The sequence below is a fragment of the Callithrix jacchus genome, chromosome 12 (genome assembly GCF_049354715.1).
Source record: "Callithrix jacchus isolate 240 chromosome 12, calJac240_pri, whole genome shotgun sequence".
Lineage (NCBI taxonomy): Eukaryota > Metazoa > Chordata > Mammalia > Primates > Cebidae > Callithrix > Callithrix jacchus.
Genome location: NC_133513.1, coordinates 107,630,566 through 107,652,725, shown reverse-complemented (window position 1 = coordinate 107,652,725; position 22,160 = coordinate 107,630,566). Strand labels below are relative to the sequence as shown.

Sequence of the window (22,160 nt, the reverse complement as noted above, 5' to 3'; positions counted from 1 at the left end):
TAATCTCTGCCAATATGTAATACTCGTACTAAATTCTGGCTTAGTAGCTGGCCAAATAGATTTATAGATAATCCCCATTTATGAAAACATTCTACTGAGAAGCACTGTGCAGTTACTTTTTAATAGCTTATCTGATAATAATTTAGGCTCTTGTTATTCCAAGATACCGCACAGATGTAATGAGAGAGAGAGAGAAAGAGAGAGAGAGAGAGAGAGAGAGAGAGAGAGAGAGAACGTGTGTGTATATGCGAGAGAGATTGTTCGAGTCACTAACTAGAAAAGCCCAATCACAGAAATGCCAAATAAATTATGCTAGCAGTTGGCCACTGACTTGAGACATAGGTTCTCGATATTATTCAAAAGTCAGTCCTTGCTGATTTAACCACACCAATGAAAAGAAAATAAAGAAAATAAAAAGTGATTCGTGTTTCATGAGAGCGTAAGTCCAATATATTTATTTCGGGCACTCCTGGGCATGTCAGTTTACACTTTGTGTATTATTTCCACAAAGAGAATCCACACATTGTTCCAGGGATAAAGATTTAGTGAGTACACGGACTCTGAAAAGGAGTCAAGCTCACGTGTAGTGAGAAACATAAATGTTTCCTGGAAGAAACTGATTCTCCAGTAGAGGGTGGTAGTGTTCCATACCCCCAGCCTGTATCTGCAACCCTTCTGGGCTCTGTTCAGATGAAAGAACTGATAAATGATTTTAATTGAATATCTTATTCTCACAGTACATAATGTAAACAAAGACCAAATTCAATGAGCATTTATAGAGGGTGTCATGTGTGAAGCACAGACCAGGTGCATTGGAGGCATTGAAGATGACTGAATGCTGACCTCCCTAGGTGTTCCTGAAGGCAGTGCCCCTTGCAGTCTTTAAGAGAATGGGCTGGAGAGGTGGGCACCTTGTCCTGGGATGCTGGTGCTGCCCCTGTAGGTGAAGTGATCTTAGGGGAAGTTATTTCATCTTTTTCAGCCTCTGGTTTCTCATCCGTAAAATGGGTACAATTATATCTACCACTTACTTCACCTCTACTAAACTGAAAACAGGGACCTGCTGGATGGCACACACACAGACAAGTACTCCTGTAGACAAACATGCCACAGTCAAGATTAGATAAGCTGCTGTGGCAGCAGAGAGTAGGGTGATGCATTCAGTCTAGTAATTAGAAGGGATTCAAGGAAAAAGTAACCTTTGAGCTGAGTGTTGAAGGTAATTAAAGTTCTTTTGATCAGTGGGTGAAGAGGATGTCTCTAAGAGTATGAACGACATTCCAAACTGAAGGAACACAGATAATTTCATTTTGTTTATTTATATCTAAGGCTATTATTTTATATGTATGTAAAACTCATAGTATTTCACAAAGGCTATTCCATGTATCCAAACTATTAAATTTTATTCAGCAAAAATTATATGTAGCATAGAATTCTCCTACTAAGAGGTTTGCAAAGATCTGAGTTAATTCATCTAGGTACTCCCAAAGTTCATGTATTTAAAAGCAACGATGGTTTCTAATATGCTTTCTATTTGAAAACATCGACAAATAAAACAATTATTTAAATATTTTTCTTTTTAAGAACAAATGGCTTGAGAGCTTCTGAATGTCTAGTGAGGGAAAGCATATTATGAGTGGTAGAGTTGATTTATTACTTATATGAATAATTCTAGCTATGGTGTGTTATATCATTAAAAACTTTTTTTTGTTATTACTTACATATTGTTCAGTGTATAGTTATGACAGACCAAGATTAATGACAAGAAATTAAAAAACACTGATGCTAAGATACAAATGAATCACTTTCATCATTTAAAGTATTTTAATTCTGCAAATTCTTATTCTCAAGTTGCTCTTCTCCAAATTTGTAAGTTTCATATATCTCATTAAAATTCTGCAACTCACTGGAATATCATTAAACCAAAGCTTTTTAATGATCATATATTAATGATTGTCTCTTTGGTTACTAGCAATGTAGACTTCTTTCACTTGCAATCTGGTATTTAGAGAGAAAAGATTTGAAAACAGACAAATGAAATCTTATTTTTTAGCTTACTATTCATAAAGAATTAAAGAATGAAAATCAGCCAGCTGAATTTTTTAAGCTCAAAGTATTAGAATTCTAAACATCTGGTCATGTTGTTGTAATGCAGAGTTAAAATTCAGTGTACATTTTTTTTTACTTTGCATATGTTTGAATATTTCCGTAATAAAAAATAAATGAAAGAGTATAATGGACCTCACATACCCATCACCCAGCTTCAACACTCTGCCATTCTTATTTTATCTAAATTTCGACGCCTTCTATTATTTTTAACAGTTGTTTTTAAGGCATAATTGACATACATTGAAATATACAAATCTTGGCTATAGAAGTTTTACAGATAGATAGATCTATGTCACCCAGAGACCTCTATCACAGTATCAAATATTTTTATATCTCCAGAAATTCTCTTGTGTTCCTTGTCAGTGAATCCTCTCACTCCCAGACAACCATGGTCCTAATTAGGTTTGCCTGTTCTAGAACTTCACATAAATGGACTCATGTACTATGCACTGTTTTGTGTGAGGCTTTTTCTGCTCAGCGTAAGGTCTGTGTGATGCCTTCATTTCATTGTCGAGCAGTTCATTCCTTTTTATTGCTGAGTAATATTCCATTATACAGGTGTATCACAATTTGATTATCCATTCTATCAATGGACACCCATGTTGTTTATAGCTTTTTACTAATATGAATAAAGCTGCTGTAAACATTCTTGGAAAAGTCTTTTTTGTGGATTTATGTTTTCATTTCTCTTGGAAAAAGGTCTAGCCTGTGGACTTGCTAGGTCAGAGGGTAAGTGTATATTTAACTTTATAATAAGAAAAATATCAAACTTTTTAAAAAAAACTGTTGTAACCATTTTATATTCTCACTAGAAATGTATTAGAGTTCCAATTGTTTCACATCCTCACCAATATTTGCTATTTTAATTTGCCATAGTGATATGTTGTTGTGATTTTAGTTTGCATTTACCTCATGATTAATTATTTGAGAACTTTTTTAATGTGGATAATGCTCATTTGCATATCTAACTTCATGAAGTATCTATTCAAGTCTTCCTAACCCTCCCCACCCCCATTTTTAATTTGTATTATTTTTCTTATTGAGTTGTAGGAGTTTTTAAAAAGCTATATTCTAAATACAAATTCTATGCATGCTTTATATTTTGCACATACTTTTCTCCCACTCTGACGTTTGCCTATTTATTTTCTTAATAGTGTCTTTTGATAAATGGAGTGTTTAATTTTGGTGAAGTTTAAGTATCCATTTTTGTGGTTTTTTATTTTTATTATCCTATCTAAGGGGTTTTTGCTTAATCCCAGGATAACAAAGATAGTCTACACTTTTTATGACAATGTTTTAGGTTTAGATTTTAAATTTACATCTATGATTCATCTCAAAATAATTTTTGTGTATAGTGTGAGGTAGGGGTTGAGGTTAATTTTTTTCACATGGATATATAATTGTTCCAGCCTTATTTGTTGAAAAGATTCCCTCCCTCATTGAATTGCATCAGGGCAATTTTGTAAAAAAAAAAAAAAAAAAAAAAAAATCAACCATTTATAAGTGTAGATCTCTTTCTGAAATTCCTATTCTGTTTGATTGATTAATTTGTCTTTTATTATGGCAGTACTACACCATCTTAATTAATATAGCTTTATGGAAATTATGCCATGTAGTGTAATTTCTCCATCTGTGTGTGTGTGTGTGTGTGTGTGTGTGTGTTTAAACCATTTTTGGCAATCCTAGGCCCTTTCATTTTCATGTCTATTTTAAAGCCAGTTTGTCAACTTTTGTCTAAAACACCTGCTGAGAATATTTTTAGGGTCACGTTGAATTCGTGAATTAATTTTAGGGGTTCTTAATATTGAATCTTACAATCCATAGACGTGATATATATCTTCACTAATATAGGTTTTCTTTAACTCAGTGATTATTTGTAGTGTTCTATGTAGATCATTCTCTCTCAGTGAGGTTTTACAAGGAAGTAATCCATAAAGCTCTAATTCATCCTCATATGTAATGAATTAACTCATTGCTTATGCATCTGGAAATGTATTAGCTTGGTAGAATTCTTGGTAGAATCAAGAGTAGAGGCACAGGCTGGATGTGGTGGCTTGTGCCTTTAATCCTGGCAACTTGGGAGGGTGAGGTGGAAGGATTGCTTGAGCCCAGGCAACATAGTGAGACCCTATCTCAAAAAAAAGAATCATTAAAATAAGTTTTTTTGCTTCTCCCATGGAATGAGGCAACATCTTGCAATACTGTGGTATAACACCACAACCAGTATATTGACACCAATTCAGTCAAAATATATAACAGTTTCATCACCACAAGGATCCCTTGGGCTGTCCTTTTATGGCACATATAACTGTTTATAAAAATTTACTTTTTACTTCTGGATGGTAGTACTATAATTCTAAATAATATGTTTGGATTTATATTTCTTTCAACAATGTCTCTCAATTGGTTTTAATATTCACTTCCAGTTTTATTAAAATCTACCATTGATACAGAGTTATTTTATAACTCTAAATAATATGTTGCTATTTTTTTATCTGACTTCAGATAATACCTTCTTACTCCCATTATGTAGAATGGGGACATTATCACCCTTCCACCTCACTTCTCTTCTCCTGTCCACTCTTTCTTTTGACTGGTGTCAGCTCTACCTTACTTTCACATTGTCAAGGTTTATGTATTTTTAAATTTTATGCTTTCTTGATTATGATAGGTTGATTTTTAGAGCTGAAAACCAATAGAAATTATTTGTACCATTAAAATTGTGCAATTATTTTTTCACTACAGAAGGAGATATTGTGACTGGACCCATAGAGAAGAAATTATTCTGAGCCCAAATCTTGCTCAAAGAAAATGTTCAAGCATTATTAAAGTGTTATCCAAGGGCCCTTTCCAAAACCTCCTTTTTTTCTCAAAATTGTATGACTCTTTAGTTTGCTTCATATTTAGATCACTGTTTTTTTAATACAGATTTTAAATTTACATAAAACTTTTAATTCCATTTTTTTTTTGCTAAGCAAAATGAATCTATTAATAGCATTACTAAGATCGTCCAGCCTCTGAATCACAGCTTGTTGAATGAAATCTACTTTATTGAAGATGTTTTCTTAGAGACTCTATCTTCTAATTTGGACTAACTGGTTTCTAGATCTGTTATATAGCTGTCACTGTGGGATTCCCCCTAATCCCATTTTATTTCTAAATGAATTCCACAATTTCTTGGAATCTGTAGTTTTCTGCTTGGGAATTAATTTTTCCTCATGTGTGAGTCAGTCTTCAAGTAATTTTTTTCAGTAAGATTGCATAAAAGTTAAGCAGAATCCTTCTCTGTGTGAAAATTTCTTAGTTTCTCCACACGCTGAATTGGTTTCTTGTGACATCATGGTGGTTGCCAAGTCCCATGGTAGCCTGAGTTCTTTTTCCTTCTTGGGAACCTGAACTGGTCTCTGATAGCTTTTAGGGTCTTCTCTATATGCTCAGAGTTCTAAAATTCCACTAGGATATTTCTAGCTGTTTTTGTCATTTTTCTTCATCCTATTCAGCACTTGGTTTGCTCTTTCATTTTGAAACTTGTGTCTTCCTTCAGCGCTGGAGAATTTTGTTTTTTTTTAGTTTCTCTCCTTTACTTTCTTTGTTCTCCTTTTTGGAACTCCTAGTCAATGGATACTGAACCTCTTCCATATCTCTTGATTCTTATATATATATATAATCCATTAACTTCTTTTTATATATAGATATAAAGTATTTATAACTATATAAAAATATATAAAATATTTATATATAATATATATTATATATATTATATATTGTATATATATTAATCTATGTAATATATATTATATATATAAATATATATATATATTTTAATTGCCTTTATTTTGCTCTACTTTATGGGAGGGTTTCTTGACATTTTGTTTTGTGGCCTGTCTGTTGCATTTCTTTTTATTTTCATAATCATCATTTTAAAAAGATTTCTATAAACTCTCTTTTTCTCTGATTGCTCTTTTAATTTTTTTCCCAGTTTAACTTCATGGATACAGTGTGTTCCCAAGAACTGTAGAGGATATAAATTTGAAGTTTTATTTAGAGCCTTTCTTCTGTTGCTTAAATTATCTGTTTTCTCTAGAATCATGTGTTTCTGTATTCATCTTGGTCCAATTATGTGCTTTTGTTTTCCTTAAATGCCTTAGTGATTTTTTTTTTCATATATGTCAATTAATTAATGGGGGATTAATACAGAGATTTCTATGTGGGGGATCAATTTTTCCTTTTGTCTTTTTGCTGGTATAATTTTCCTCTATAGTTGTGTTAGTTTCTACCACAAGAGACCTATAAAATGTAACATTCTATATATTCAATAATATATGGATTTAAAATCATTTTTACTTTAAAGCACTTATTTATCATGTACCAAATGAAATGGCCAAATGATCTTTTAAAACCCTAAGGAAGATGGTAGAATTTCATGTTAATGTGAGAAGGTTTTGAGAACCAACTTTAATGCTTGATATGGGGAATAGCTGGATTACTGAAATTGAAAATTAGGGCTATCTGAGTTAACGGATTTATTGATGGGCATGGGTTTTCTTTTTAAGAGAAAATATCACTTTGGCTCTGTTTATATTGTGTCATGGTTTGGATACCTATAAACCCCAGATACTGAATTTGTTTTTAGAAGCCACAGGCACACACCCTGTGTGAAGTGAGCACCTCCTGACAGGTTTGCGCTGTGCCGGTTTTCCTCCCTCCTACTCACTGGCATTTGCGGTGCTGCTGCCCCAGGCTGAGTGGGCTGGCCCGGAGGCTGGCTCTGGTCCCTGGCCTCGACTGCTGGGCAGATCAGCTGCTCGGGAAGCTGCGTGCCAGCTCCTAAAGGCTGATCACCACTTGCCCCAGGCTGGAGAGGCCTTGCAGGCTCCAGATCAGAGTTCTTCATTTTAGTTTGTACTTTTTAGTAACTGGTTGTGCCTCTGACTCAGACTGTTTTATAAGTGCCACTTATATTTCTCAAAAAGCCAGAGTGGCCTTACTTAAGCTGTGATGAGTGGAGTGTGGGGAGGAAGGTGGGTTGGGATAGTGGACTGTGAGGCTGAGAATTGTTTCTCTCTGATCCCATGGAGCAGAAATGAGAAGGGAAGGGTGTGTTTTGTGTCTGGCCTGGAATTCTGTTCTCTTCCTTCCTCCCCCAGAGTACCCTGAGTCATGAGGCTTAGAGATTCAGATTACTATGAATTCTAGTTCTTATTGAATCCAGACTGGACCAGAAGGCCTCAGCAGCTGTAAGACTTAGTGATAATGGAGGAAAAGATCCATTCAGCATCTGTTATGAGTTGAATTATGTCTCCCACGAATTCCTATATTGCAGCCCTAACTCCCAGTATCTCAAGATGTGACTATATTTGGAAAAAGTATCTATAAAGAGGTAATGTAGTAAAAATAGGCCAATCCAGTATAAATGGCATATTAGTCTGTTTTCGCAATGCTGATAAAGATACAACTGAGACTGGGTAATTTATAAAGGAAAAGAGGTTTAATGGACTCACAGTTTTATGTGGCTAGGGAGGCCTCACAATCATAGCAGAAGGTGAAGGGCACGTTTTACATGGTGGCAGGCAAGAGAGAATGAGAGCCAAGTAAAAGGGGAAACCCCTTAGAAGACCATCAGATCCCATGAGATTTATTCACTACCACCAGAACAGTATGGGAAAACTGCCCCCACGATTCAATTATTTCCCACCACATCCCTCCTACAGCACATGGGAATTATGGGAGCTGCAATTCAAGATGAGATTTAGGTGGGACACAGCCAAACCATATCAAATGGTGTCCTTATAAGAAGAGGAAATCTGTAAGAGACAGAGAGATCAGACACATCCGTGCAGTGAAGGTCATCCATGTGAGGATGCAGCAAAAGGGCCATCATCTGCAAGCAAGATGAGAGGGCTTAGAAGAAATAAAACCTGCCAGCATTTTGGTCTTGGATTTCTAGCACTTGTGGTATTTTGTTGTTGTCATCTTAGCAACTAATATAGTGTTTTTAGCCAATGAATCTTTCTTTGTTCCCCGCTGCCCTCTCCAGGGAGGGAGGAGGGAGGCATTCCCTGGGTGGAGCCTGGGCAAGGAGCCCTCATCACTAGATCCTAAAACCTGTGTCTCTGACTTTCCATAGACACTGGGGTTATCAAGGAAAGATTTTTGACTCATCTTGTCAAATTCTCAACTATTTGGATATCAAACTTGGGTAAAGACCTAATGTGTGAAATCAGGGAAGCTGTAATTAGGAGAATTTCACAGATGTGCAAGAGTAATATCGTATAGGATGTTAGCTGAGATGTGTTGATGAGCATCAGTTGCCACAGTGATGGTGCAATGGCAATAGAAGTCTGTAAACTCTGGTTTCCCAAAGAAAGTGACATCCTAATAATCTCTTATGATTAGAGATCAAAATTTGAGGTGCCTTGGTTTGGTTGCACAAAGCTTCATAAATGGAACTCCTTCTTTCTGTTGGATGTGTTTTATTTCCAACAGAGATAAAATGCCATTGCATTGTCTTCAATGTGATTACATTGGCATTTCTAGCAGCAGAATTCTTTAATTTGAAAAGGTTATTGAATTGTAATGGACCCAGTTCTAACCTAAATTTCAGGTTGGTGACTTTGTATAATTCACTCACTCTCTGTGTTTCAGTTTTTCTTATCTAAAAAGGTAAGAAAAACTGCTCCCTAGTTCACAGATACATTATTTTGATGTTGTGGGAATGGGGTTTGAATTGTAGAAAGAGAGTGGATTTCAAAAAGGCCTTTTGCCCCCCATTTAATTTGGTCTTGAGAAAATGATGTAGCCTCAGTTCTCTCTTCTCTGAAATGGGGATAGTAATGGTTACTCCAGTGGACGGTGTATTAAATGAGAACATACGGAGAGTACCCTACATTGATTAGCGTATGTTTTAAGGGCTCGATAAATGTTAGTGTTTGATGATGGTGATGGTATTTTAAAATCATTGAAATTACTAACAAGAGGGGAGCTAGTTGCTTTAGTTACTTAAGTATTATGCTGTCCCTTAAAGGGGCATCTGCTTAACAGACGGTTAGTTGACCATTTAGCACGAGGCTAATGGAAAGGAGTGTAAGATTTAGGATAATGTATGGCGATGTAACTAGAGAATGAGGTCTTGTTCTTTTGACCTACAAATGCTAAACTCTCAGTATATACCATCAAGCGGGCTTCCGCTAACTGCAAAATGCACATAAATTCCCTGGAATCTTGTTGAAATGCGAATTCTGATTCTGTACATGGGGGTCAGGTTGGGTGCTGACATTCTGCATTTCTAAGAAGTTCCCAGGTGAGGGCGCTGCTGCGGCTCCAGGTTCTGGTTTTGAGCAGCAGTGAGGTCCCCGAGTAGAAGGTAGAGCTAGCTAAGATCCCAATCTGTAAGTTTCACTTTTTATCAACCAATTATTATTGTCTATTAACTTACATTAAACTTCAAAAACATTTCATTTTGACTTTTCATCTCAAATTCCGCAGCTCTTGCTACTTTCCTGCCCCTGGCCTCTCTATGAAGGACTTAATGTCTTTTTTTTTTTTTTTTTTTTTTTTTTAAATAATAACAACAATGACTAATATTTGGCAGGAACCAGGAACTGTTTCCTTAAATTTCCACAACATTCCATGAGGTAGGTACCATAATTATCCCCATCTTACAGGTGAGAAAATGGAGGCACATATAGATAAAATAACTTGCTAAGTCACCCAACTAGTGAGTGGTAAACCCGGACTATTTTACAAGTTTACTTAAAGGAGCCCTTTTGTAAATGAGAAACCCCTTTTGTAAATTCCAGGGATGGCTGGAATAGTGTAACCCATTTAACAGTTTTTGTTACTCCCCTTTAGGTTTTTGTCACATTTTAGAAAATGTAGAGTCCCCCCTTCCAGGAGCCAGCAACCGTGGCATTCATCCAAAATGCAACCCCAGGTGACTGCAGAGTCTAGGAACTCCATGATGTTTTCCCAGGGTGGCACCCGGGCTAGAACCCACACAGCTCAGCTGTGGTTTGCTGCCTTATGAGTGAAGGCTGTAAGAGGGAAGGTCACAGCCAGAAGACAGATCCGGTAGAGTGTGTTCACATCCTTTCTACCTGCTTCCTTCCTAATTTGGGTATATAAGGTTTTATCAACTGAATATTATTTTCTATTGATTTACTTCTAAGGCACTGACTTCTGAAAACTTCAGAATATTTTTGTTTTTCATCTTACATAGGCAGGGCTTTTGCTACTATTCTGCCTGTAGCCTCTGTGTCTAGTACTCCAAAAATGATTAAAACAGACTGAGTATGGTGGCTTATGCCTATAATCCCAGCGCTTTGGGAGGCTGGGGCGGGAGGACGGCTTGAGGCCAGGAGTTCGAGACCAACCTGAGACACACAGCAAGACGCCCATTTCTACAAAAAAAAAAAAATTTTTTTTTTTTTTAATTATCAAGGCATGGTGGCATGCACCTGTGTCTTAGTTGTTTGGGAGCCTGAGGTGGGAGGATCACTTGAGCCTGGGAGTTCAAGGTTACAGTGAGCTATGATCATGCCATTGCCTCCAGCCTGGGTGCATTCCAGAGCTAGACCCTGTCTCTGAAAAAGAGAAAGAAAGGAAAGAAAAAGAAACAAGATAAAAATGCTTCAAATCACATCAGCAACAACACCCCACCTGCAAGCCTGCGCTCATATGGCTGTGGGCTGTGGGGGGAAGGGCTGCAATAGATAGACCTGAGTCCTGTGATGGAAGGCAGGGACATGTCCTGCAGTGCTGTGTACTTGTGATCTGGGGAGAGTGCATGCAGGGGAGCACATTGCTCAGAGCCCATGGCTGGTCTACCCCTGCCTTAGCTACTCATTCTCTCATTTGCTCTAGTTACTTACACTCACAGGCCTTCATTTTCCTCCTTTCTAAAATGAAAGGATTGGGTAGGATAGGGATTTTTCAAAGTGTGTGTTTACTTTTAGCTATGGGACCCTTTCTTCAGATGAAGGCTCACCTGGAAGCCCAAAACATAAAGCATGAGAGCTGAAATGTCTTTGGTGGAAGTTGAGGTGGAGCCCAGAACCAACTCCCCGCCCTCCCCGCTGCATCCCTCACCAATCCCAAGACAGCCTCATCCTTCTGTTAGCTAGAAGACAGCTGGCCCAGATGATGGGAAGCCTCCCTTTAGTTCCACACTGTGCCTGTGGCTCAAAGAAATAAAACATGGGGTTTCAGAAGGCCACTGTTTGGGAGGAGTATTTGCTAAAGGCAGTTTTGTTTTTAACTCCAAACCTGGTTATTATAAACCCTAAAATGATTCAGCAAGGCGTCCTTGGGGCTGACTTACTTATTTTGAAAGGTTTAAATGCATGTCATTTTTTACTCTATTATTTAAAATGCTTTATCCTTTTGAATTTAGACTTTTGTGACTGGAAATTTCTTGTTTTGGGAGGGTAGGGGGAAAGATTTTTGGGGAAATATGGAGATAATTGCAAGGAACAGAGCAGAAAGTTTTCAGTTTTGTTTGTTTTGACAAGCTGTCTAAAGCTGCGATGTGTATTGAGCAGACTAGCCCATCTCCCTTTGCTGAAGCAATGATCTTCTTTGAAGAGACAAAAGTTGAAAGGAGGCAGAGACAAGACGCGAAGAGTTTCAGAAATCTTTGAAATCTTTGAAAGTCTTTTTGAAAGTCTTCAAAAATCCTTGAAAGTCTTTGGAATAATTAGTTAGCTTGAGACCACCAATAAAATGCCTGTTTTCATTGGGGACTAGATGTGAATGTTTTACTGTCAGCAGAATTGTTAACTCGAGAGGGTAATATAGAATGTTAAATAAATTTAGATTTTCCCAAATTAAACTGAAGAGTTGAATTGAAGTCAGTGGCCTGGAGCAGCATTCGTATTCCCAGGAAAATGTGGCATATTTTCTCTTCCCACTGACTTTGAATGAAGTTTCCACGGAGAAGGTGGTGGAACAGCTTGGTAGTAATAACAGTGAATGAACAGTGTACGAGCAAGAGAATGACGTGGTAACATTTCTTGGGCAGGTATGTGTCTTCCATGTGTTTATTCTGTTTTCCTACCCTGTAATAACAACAAAAACCTGTATTAAATGTAGCCTTCTGTATATAGCACAGTCAATAAATATCCTCTTTCATTCTCTGGGGGTCAAGCTATGTGTTGCAGTCATATATCACTCACGTGCCAAATGAAAATGGCAATGAATGTGGAAGTTATAAGAAATCCAGGCTATAGTAAGTCCTTATGATTTAACGTGATGCTTGATCTGTTTACAATGAAACAAAGACAGAATCTTCTCGTTCTGGAGTAATTTGTTTCCTTTTAGACTTTATCATCACAACTTTTTCAAAGGCACCAAGAATGGAATCCTCTCATTCCTACAACTTATTTGCATCAAATGAGTCACCAAAGAGAAATGCCTGTTGTTTTTGCAGTGAATACAGCATGCATTTTAATCCCGTCTAACGCAGAGACTGGGAGGGTGTGAGAGGCAGAATGAAACAGATAAAAGGGGGAGGAGAGAGACATAGAAAGTCTTGCTGGGCGCGGTGGCTCACACCTGTAATCCCAGCACTTTGGGAGGCGAGGCGAGTGGATCACGAGGTCAACAGATTGGGACGATCCTGGTCAACATGGTGAAACCCCGTCTCTACTAAAAATACAAAAAATTAGCTGGGCATGGTGGCGTGTGCCTGTAATCCCAGCTACTCAGGAGGCTGAGGCAGGAGAATTGCCTGAACCCAGGAGGCGGAGGTTGCGGTGAGGCGAGATCGCGCCATTGCACTCCAGCCTGGGTAACAAGAGCGAAACTCCATCTCAAAAAAAAAAAAAGAAAGAAAGTCCATCACTGTAAACTTCTTAGCTGTGTATACGCATGCAGAAACTGTTTTATGGATACCACTAAGTGCATTCTGCTTCTAATTTTTCTTTTTATATGAACAAATTCATGCAAATAACAGCATTGATACTAATTAATTTGCATCCACATGTATCCTTTCAGCAGAGCTACAAGAAGCAGCTGTGAGACTGCTGAGGTGCAGCCATTTGATCATGTCTCATAATAAATAGCCCAGAGATCGAGACATACAGACCTGAGTGGAAATCTCTGGTCTTCTGCATACAAGGTGTGACTGTGAAAAACATTATGCTCTTTAGTCTTAGTTTTCTCATCTCATAATTGTCCTTATCTCCTAAGGTTGTTAGGGCGAATAATTGAAAGGTGCATGTCAGAGATGCTTACTATAGTCAGAATAACTGTTTGAAATATGTTAGCCAGAGCTAGGCACGGTGGCTTGTGCCTGTAATCCCAGCACTTTGGGAGCCCAAGGCAGGAGGATTACTTGAGATCAGGAGTTCAAGACCAGCATGGCCAACATGGCAAAACCCTGTCTCTATTAAAAATACAAAAATTAGCTGCATGTGGTGGTGCATGCCTGTAGTCCCAGCTTCTTGGGAGGCTGAGGTGGGAGAATCACTTAAACCTGGGAGGTGGAGGTTGCAGGAAGCTGAGATTGCACCAGTGCACTACAGCCTGGGTGACAGAGCAAGACTCCATCTCAAAAAAAAAAAAAATAGGGTTTTGCTGACGCTATCGCCAGGAGCCCTGTACCATCAGCCATAGTCAACCCCACCATGTTCTTTGACGATGAGCCCTTGGGCCAAATCTCCTTCGAGCTCTTTGCAGACAAGCTTTCAAAGACAGCAAAAACTTTCATGCTCTGAGCACTGGAGAGAAAGGATTTGGTTATAAGGGTTCCTGCTTTCACAGAATTATTTCAGGATTTATGTGTCACAGTGGTGACTTCACACACCATAATGGCACTGGTAGTAAGTCCATCTACAGGGAGAAATTTGATGAGAACTTCATCCTAGAGCATGCAGGTCCTGCATCTTGTCCATGGCAAATGCTGGAGCCAGCACAAATGGGTCCCAGTTTTTCATCTGCGCCACCAAGACTGAGTGGTTGGATGGCAAGCATGTGGTCTTAAGAAGGCATGAATATTGCGGAGGCCATGGAGTGCTTTGGGTCCAGGAATGGCAAGACCAGCAAGAAGACCACCATTGCTGACTGTGGACAACTGGAATAAGTCTGACTTGTGTGTTAGGAAGAGTGCAGGAGAGCACTCTCCACCTCATCTGCTCGCAGTATCGTAGAATCTTTGTGCTCTCCCGGCAGTTCCCTTTGGGTTCCATGTTTTCCTTATTCCCTTCCATGCTTACCTGGATTGCAGAGTTAAGTTTATGATTATGAAATAAAAACCAAATGACAAAAAAAACTATTAGTCCCATTTTGGGGTGGTGGTGGCAGATGCTGAAGGGCAGCATCAAGCAGTGACTAGGACAAGCATCACATCAGGAAGTGGATTCCTATGTACTCACGACTCTTACCCATCCAGCTTATTGCTGAATGTAGAGAGTCCAGTTTTCTGTGTGCTAGAGATTTCATCTCGAGTCTTTTTTGAAAGATACAGATCATAAAGAGAAAAAAAAAAAAGGAAAAAGAGAAAGAATTGGGAAGGAAGAAGGCAAGGAAAGGAAAAGAACAAGAGTTAAAAAAAAAAAGGTGTGGCTAGCCACAGTGGCTCACACCTGTAATCTCACCACTTTGGGAGGCCAAGATGGATGGATCACTTGAGACCAGGAGTTCAAGACCAGCCTGGCCAACATGGTGAAAGCCCATCTGTACTAAAAATACAAAAAGTAGCCGGGCATGGTGGCACATGCCTGTAAATCCCAGCTACTCAGGAGGTTGAGGCATGAGAATCACTTGAACCTGGGAGGTGGACGTTGCGGTGAGCTGAGATTGAAACACTGTACTGCAGCCTGGGTGACAGAGTAAGAGTCTATCTCGAGGAAAAAAAAAAGGGGTGGGTGGGCTCTGTCATCCTCATCTATTCTGAGGTAGATAGAACAGGTATTATTGGCCCATTTTACAGATTTGGAAGACTGGTGATTTGTCTAGGATCATTGGTGACCTGATGTTAGGACCAGGACGAGAAGCTGGGTCTTCCACCTCTTCCTGGTCTGGAACACACGGGATGGCAGCTTCTGCCTGAACTGGGTAAAATGCCCTGTGCAGTAGTCATGAGGTGAGAGAAACAGCCTGCTACGATGGCCTCCCTCCCTGCAGCCTCTGCAGAGATGGGAACTACCCATTGGCCGTCTTTGTGGAAGAGATTAATTCAGAAAAATCTCTTGAAAGCAGATTGTGACTCAGAAAAAATGATTCTTCTGACGTCAGTAATAAGAACCCCTCCCTGCACACACAGTCTTTGAGTATTCAGACTTTTTGCAAAAAGCATAAACAGCCATTGGACATACGCTAACATTTTGGACTGCTAAACTTGTCTTTTATGTTACCCTACCATTACTTCAGGAGTGGAAACGGCTTTGGCATCTTCTCTGATTACTGATTCATCCTGAGCTGTTTTAATATTCTTGGGAATAGTTTTAGCATCCTGGGTACGGTCTCTGATTCTAACTGCTTATGTCCAAGCCCCAACTATGCTCCTTGTTAGTGGCGTGATCTTGGGCAATTTCTTTAATTTCTCATCTTTTCCTTAACTGCCTCATCTTTAAAATGGACACGATGGTCCTTGCCTTAGAGGGTGATAAGAAATCAGTGAAGGAATCTTTGTTCAATGCAGAGAGTGAGCCCTTGGCCAGTGTGAGCTATGAATGATAATGAGACCATTCTCTTTGCAGTTTATGAAGCTGAGGTATATAGTGACTGTATGTAATAGGGATTGATAACAGAAAAGTTCATGAAATTTCATTTTCATTCACAAAAATAATTTCACACGATCCACCTGGAAGTTATAAGCAGAAATTGGAATAATAGCACGAAGGAGATCGTTGTGTGCTATATACACCATTTCCAGGTTAAGCTTTCTGTTGAAGTGTGTGGTGAACTGCACACTCCTTTTATCAGGTTGGGGCAAAAGTCATTTGCCATTACATTGAAAGTAATGGCAAAAACCACAATGACTTTTTGCCCCAACCTAATAGTTTTGGAAACCGATCTCCGACAAAGTCATATAGCTGAGCTTGGGTTGGGACCAATGATTTGGGCTTATAATTGCATGTCATTGGAGTACAAGTTCAGGGAAAATGACAAATCTTTACGTTTGTCCTGTGCCTTTCTAGATAAAGTCTCGAAGTTTCTTCTTCCTTATTGAATATGACCTTTTAAGAAACTTAGTTTTTCTCTTTCCCAGTGGAATCATTTTTCAAGTGGAATTCAATTTGCTTCAAGTTTCTGTCTCTTCTGCTTAGTTTAAAAGATGAGGCCAAGGCCCTGTGAATGTTTTGTTACTGGTATCTGCTATTTTTCACTCCCAGCCCCGTCATAAATTACACTGTGGTAAGCTTTGTCTCCCATTCTGTAATTGCAAAGCAGGCCTAGGCCAGGTCTTTTAACATAATCTGTTGCAAGGTATGCTGTTTGCTGTTCTTAGGAACACGGCAGCATCGATGTTACTGGGATATGATGGCATCACTGTCAGTCATACCTTAGTTGCTAACAGAGCCAAGCATGCTAGCCTATCGTGGCCACTCAGAATGTCACGGGGCAGAAGAATTGTCCTCCTCATACATCCTGTGCTGGCCTTGGCCAAGTCCCTAAATTCTCCTGGCTTTAAACTTCTTATCTTTGAAACTGTGATGGAAATTATCTCCAAATCCCTTTCTAGCTCTCTCTTTCCTCAGAGAAATGTTTTCCAGTCTCTGTTTTGTGGAAAGTTAATAGTTCTACTGGGCTGGGGGTTCTCTCATTGAATAAATTTAGGAAATGCTTCTTATATATCTTAGTTACAGGCACACCTGCATATAAATACATAGTAAGTCCATGGTTAAGAAAACTGTTTAACAATATTTAATCAAGCATTTCTCATATATAGGTGAAGATGCAATTTTAAGCATTTGTATTTGTTTTGCTGACAGTCACTTTTCTGTGAAGGATTCTAGAAGCGTGGTTTGGAAAGATTTCTGCTCTGTGTTTCTAAGATGACTGAATCAGATAAGGTAAGGAACACACAACCGCGTCTCTGATTTCAAAATGACACGGTATAAGCTCCATTGCTATTTAATTAGAAAAATGGTTGTGTGAGGCCAGACACTGCGGCTCTTGCTTATAATCACAACACTTTGGGAGGCTGAGGCAAGAGGATTACTTGGTCCAGGAGTTTGAGACCAGCCTGGGCAACAGGGAGATTCCGTCTCTACAAAAAAAAAATAATAATAATAATAATAATAATAAAAATAGCTGGGCATGGTGGCGTGTGCCTATAGTTCCAGCTACTTGGGAGGCTGAAGCAGGAGGATCACTTGAACACAGGAGGTCGAGGCTGCAGTGACCTGTGATTGTGCCAGTGCAATCCAGCCTAGGTGACAGAGTGAGACCTTGTCTCAAAAAGAAAGAAAGAGAGAGAAAGAGAAAGAAAGAAGGGAAGAAGAAAGGAAGGAAGAGAGGAAGAAAGTTGTACATTTTTAACAAGTAAGGTAAGCAGTTGGTTTCATCTCTTTGGTTTTTGCTTTTGTTTGTTCTGTTTTGTTTGTTTGGTTTGTTTTTCTGTCTCACCCTGTCGCTCAGGATGGAGTACAGTGGTGTGATCATGGCTCACTGCAGCCTCAATCTCCCAGGCTCAAGCAGTTCTCCTGCCTCAGCCTCCTGAGTAGCTAGGACTATAGGTGCAGGTCACCATGCCTGCCTTTTTTTTTTTTTTTAATTTTTTTATAGAAATAATGTCCTGCAATGTTTCCCAGACTGGTCTGAAATTCCAGAGCTCAAACTATCCTCCCATCTTGGCCTCCCAAAGTGCTGTGGTTACAGGCATGAGTTACCATATCTGGCCAGTTTCTTGACTATAATAAATCATCAGTCAAATTATCCATGGTACCACTAACACAAGTTAAATTTGCATGACTATGATTAGGAAAGAATTACTTTATTGCTTAACGTTCAAAAAAATCGAAGTTTCAATATTGGATATTCTACTCCCCCACTTTGCCCGTCCTGCCTTGTAAAAGGCAAGGAACCAATGCAATGCAGGTTACTTTTAAACTAGAACCCTATTTTAGCCCCCCCAAATAGCTATAGCACTGTACTTGGTTTCTGCTCTCATTTAATATCAAGTAGGAATAATACTTCAAGATTTAAGGGAGTAGGGAAAACTAGCCTCCATTACATTTTAAGTGAATGCTAACAAGGCTAATGAAAAATGCAAGGATAAAAGACTTCCATCTTTATGGGAAAAATCCCAAGACACTAGCAAAAAACACTTTAGCTGAAGTACGGAGTCACTGTCATGAGAACGCAAGGCATTAGGCGTAATCAGAAGATTCCAGTAGATGTGACTTGCCTTTGGCAGCAGCTGACGCATGACAGCTCTGCAAATGGCAAGCATTTTATCAACGAGCGATCCAGTTGTGATTCTTTGTCTGGCGCCTGGTGCTACAGCCAAGTCAGGAGGACATTATCAGAGGCACCAGGTTCCAGGCAGTAGCCTGGACCAGGGAAAGGGCACACTGGGTGACCCATGAGGATGGCTGTCTACCCGAGTCATTTCAAATTAAAACAAAAAAGCCACTTAGCTGGGGAAGAGAGTAAGCCGGAACTCTTCAATTAATCAAACTTTGTATTTGGCCAGTGTGTTTCAAATAGTCTTGTTTTTCAGTGGATTGATTACCTTATATTAAATTAATATCTCACAATGGGTGCTGCTGGTTACATCTTTATTGGAGGAATTAAATGTTTTACCCTCACACTTAAAGCAACTATGCCAGTTGCCTTCTATTTCTTAGCCAATATGTGTGTCTGATACCAAGGACATTTGTCCTAAGTGTCTTTTTCCATTTAAACTGTCTTCATCACTTTTCCAATATGCAAAATTCCTGGTGTTCAAAAATGACTGGGAGAAAAGTTGCATTGTGGGTGGTGGGTAATCCAGCCCAACATCAGGGCATTACTGATGAAAGGGAAAGAATGCCTCTTTTCCTGAATCTTTCCGGATGAGGTCATTGTTTTCAGACAGCATGTATACCTAATATAAAAAGGCTCAAAGTCCACAGCTGGTCTCATACCAGGACTTTGTCAGGGAACTGTTTCCTAAGCCATGATGGAGAATCGGGTTGTTAATTTTAAAAAGCCTCTCCAAGTTATAGTATTTTAAAAAAAATTCTAGTATTGAAGAAAATAATTAAAAGCCCATCTGGTTGAGATAGTAATTCATTAAGGAAAAAGAGAAGGCAGAAAGCTTGGGGAAAATGGATCCTTTTCTTTCTTTGTTTCATGCATTTCAGTTCTTGTGAAATGACAGTGACCCAAATTTGGATTCTGGATTGTGCAGAGTGGAGGAAAATCCTAGGAACATTCTTGGCGTGTTTTAATAGTGGCTTCCCAGAAACGAGTGTTTTCTGTGGGTGTGGTGTCAATGAGCTGATGTGCTTCTGCAAGGGGTCTCTTTAGAAGTGGTAGGGGCAGGCTTGAGAGAAGAAGGGGATGCGGACTCTGTACGTGAGGAAGGAGCTACACTCACTCAGGAAACTCTTCATTCTTCCTGCGCTGGCTGTGGCACACCCACCGGTGGCACACCCCTCCCTCGGGTCCAGTTCAGCCCACAGACTCCTGGGAGGAGAGCCAGGGCCCAGCTCCTCCTTTGAGGAGTGCTGCAGCTGTTCTGTGTGTCAGATGCCTAGTGAAGAAAAGCTGAACCCCTAGAGCTTTGCGCATGTCAATGACCTTGGAAATGACTGAGCTCATGGACACTCATCACACCATCGGAGACAAAAAAGGTTAGACCGTCCATTTCGTAGACTTGGCATATATTCTGTCTGGGGTTGACCGTGTCTATAAAGATGAGGGAAGATGCAGGGCTTTTCCATTTGATAAAATTGTTTTACACTTATCATAACATGACCATCTACTTCTGTGATCGTATATATCTGTATAAAATGCACATTGTATTTATCAACATATTTATAGGTATTCTTAATATAATAGGATTTTAAAATCAACATGACTGTCTTGTAGCAGGTGCCCAGCTCAACTCAAGTGGTTTGTTGGGCACATTAAAAAGCATCCTCAGTGACTGTGGGCAAACACCTGTGATCCTATTTCCGGGCCTTTTGTCTGAGTTCGGATGTCATCCCTAGGACGCTTTCTCTACAGTTGTGTTTGATGGGGGAGTTTGTTTCCTGGTGAGGCTGCCTTCAGGAGTGGCCCGGCTGGTCCTGCTCAGCATCTCCAGGGGCTGACAGCCAACACCACCTCAAACAGAGTTGCCGAGGGTGGCCCCGCAGTCTCGCAGGCTGCTCCGTTAAAACTTACAGACTGTGCCGATCAGTTGCTGATTCTTTTGATACTGGACCCCTTAAGATAAGAGAGTGTGACTTATTTTGGTTTCTGGAGAGTAGACTCGTGGGTAATTCCAGATAAGGCAGATGGGATGGGCCCCCTCCCTCCTTCACTTCCTATCTTGCAGCTCTTCTCAGTTTCACAGGATCTCCGGTGAGCTTGGGTTTGCCTTCATACTGGGGACTGGTAGGACTAGGGAGCCCGGGTCTGCTACACTTCACATGTACACACTTGTTAAGAGGTACAAAGGAATCTGAGGTTGGCACATGCTGTAACTGATGAATAATTCATGGTGGCTTTTTATGCCACACAGTTTTCTCCTGTAAATGAGCATGATTTTGAAAGACCATGCTGATTTAAAAGTCCAGTAATGTGGTTTCCTATTCCTTACTGACCTGCCTTAGACATTTATTGTAAAGACGAAAGCTGACAAACATTAGAATAGTAAAATGTAAAGTTTATAATAGCCCCATGTGGGTGGTCAGCCAAGAACTCTGCTCCAACTCTTCCCTCCCCTGTTCTTTCTAAAGTGTAAGGTCACCTCAGGTTCACACAAGATTTTTTGAGACTTTGGGCCTTCCTCAAGCATAGAATCTGAATTTTAATAAGGACACTATGCATATTAATTAGAATGCATTCATGTATTGCTGATATATTTAGAGTAGAAAATTATGATGCCATGTCTTTTCCAACTGAATGGGGTCCTAGTGATAAAATTAGAATATCTCAAGATGTCTAGATGTCTTTAAATGAATTTAAAGTCCTCTGCTGTACTGTACAAAGAGTGGATTTTACTTTAGATTTCCAGCAAGATAGGGCAGGTTTTAGAAGAAATCTTACATGCAGAGAGACTGTAAGTAAACAGAGTAAGTGATACATCTAATTATATTTTTAGTGGTCAAACCAGAAAGTACAACTTTCTTTCTCTTCCTTGTTTTTTAACTACTCTCCTCCCTTCTACTCCGTGGCATATTTTTAAGGTATTTGGAGTTTTTCCACTTGCTACCAGCTGGAATCTACAGAAACTATATCTCTAGAACACTCAACAGTTGACTTGAAGCTCAGTCATAATTAAATTGGAAGTTGGCAAATTATTCTGAGACTTAAAAACAGGCACACCTTATGTTTGGAACATAAGGGGTTTTGCGACTCTGCATTGTTTTAAATGTACTCTCTGTAGGGAATATGGGCAATAATTTTAATTCACTTTTTTTTAAAAAACGAAAGGATATTTTGAAAGGATAGGTAATAAACAGGTCTGACCCTGCTTACATTTTATTTCTTATTCTCGTTAGCTGGTTCCCTGGTGTTTTAAAACAACAGCAAACCTTGCGGCTGTTAATCCGTCTTTCTTTATTAAGAGAAGATCATTCTGTCCTTTCTCTTCTGGCACACCTTGAAAGCATTAGCTAGTTAGATGGCTGTTGATTTAAGACTGATACAGTGACTTATAACCTTCTGCTCTAAAGGATATACTTAGAGCTAGCATTTGCATACAATTAATAGTAATTTGGGCATTTGAGATATCCAGCCTTCTATTTTATATTAAAATCTGACTGCTGACATGTACATCTCCGTTGTTAACATACTTTAAATGTTGGGGTGGTAGCCAGGAAAGCAATTCAGAATATAGGGATTTTATAAGACTTATCACTAAATGTCATTCATTTCCAAAAAGGGGAAAAATGCAACATGCTGATTAGCAC

General features: G+C 39.2%; 1 protein-coding gene across 25 annotated transcripts in view; it reads left to right on the top strand.

Annotated features, from left to right (window-relative positions):
• The window catches only part of ABLIM1 (actin binding LIM protein 1), a 338,782-nt gene that overhangs the window by 64,453 nt on the left and 252,169 nt on the right, over positions 1-22,160 (top strand). For 11 of the 25 annotated variants that reach the window (XM_078346584.1, XM_078346586.1, XM_078346587.1 and 8 more), the window contains exon 1: positions 19,759-19,892. The exons of 11 other annotated variants lie outside the window; for them this stretch is intronic. In XM_078346584.1, the coding sequence (XP_078202710.1) occupies positions 19,829-19,892 (64 nt within the window). In that variant the 5' untranslated portion in view covers positions 19,759-19,828. Of the gene's footprint in view, positions 1-17,042; positions 17,124-19,758; positions 19,893-22,160 lie in introns of those variants that run through there. 3 more of the 25 variants (XM_078346589.1, XM_078346594.1, XM_078346579.1) reach the window with 1 other exon arrangement.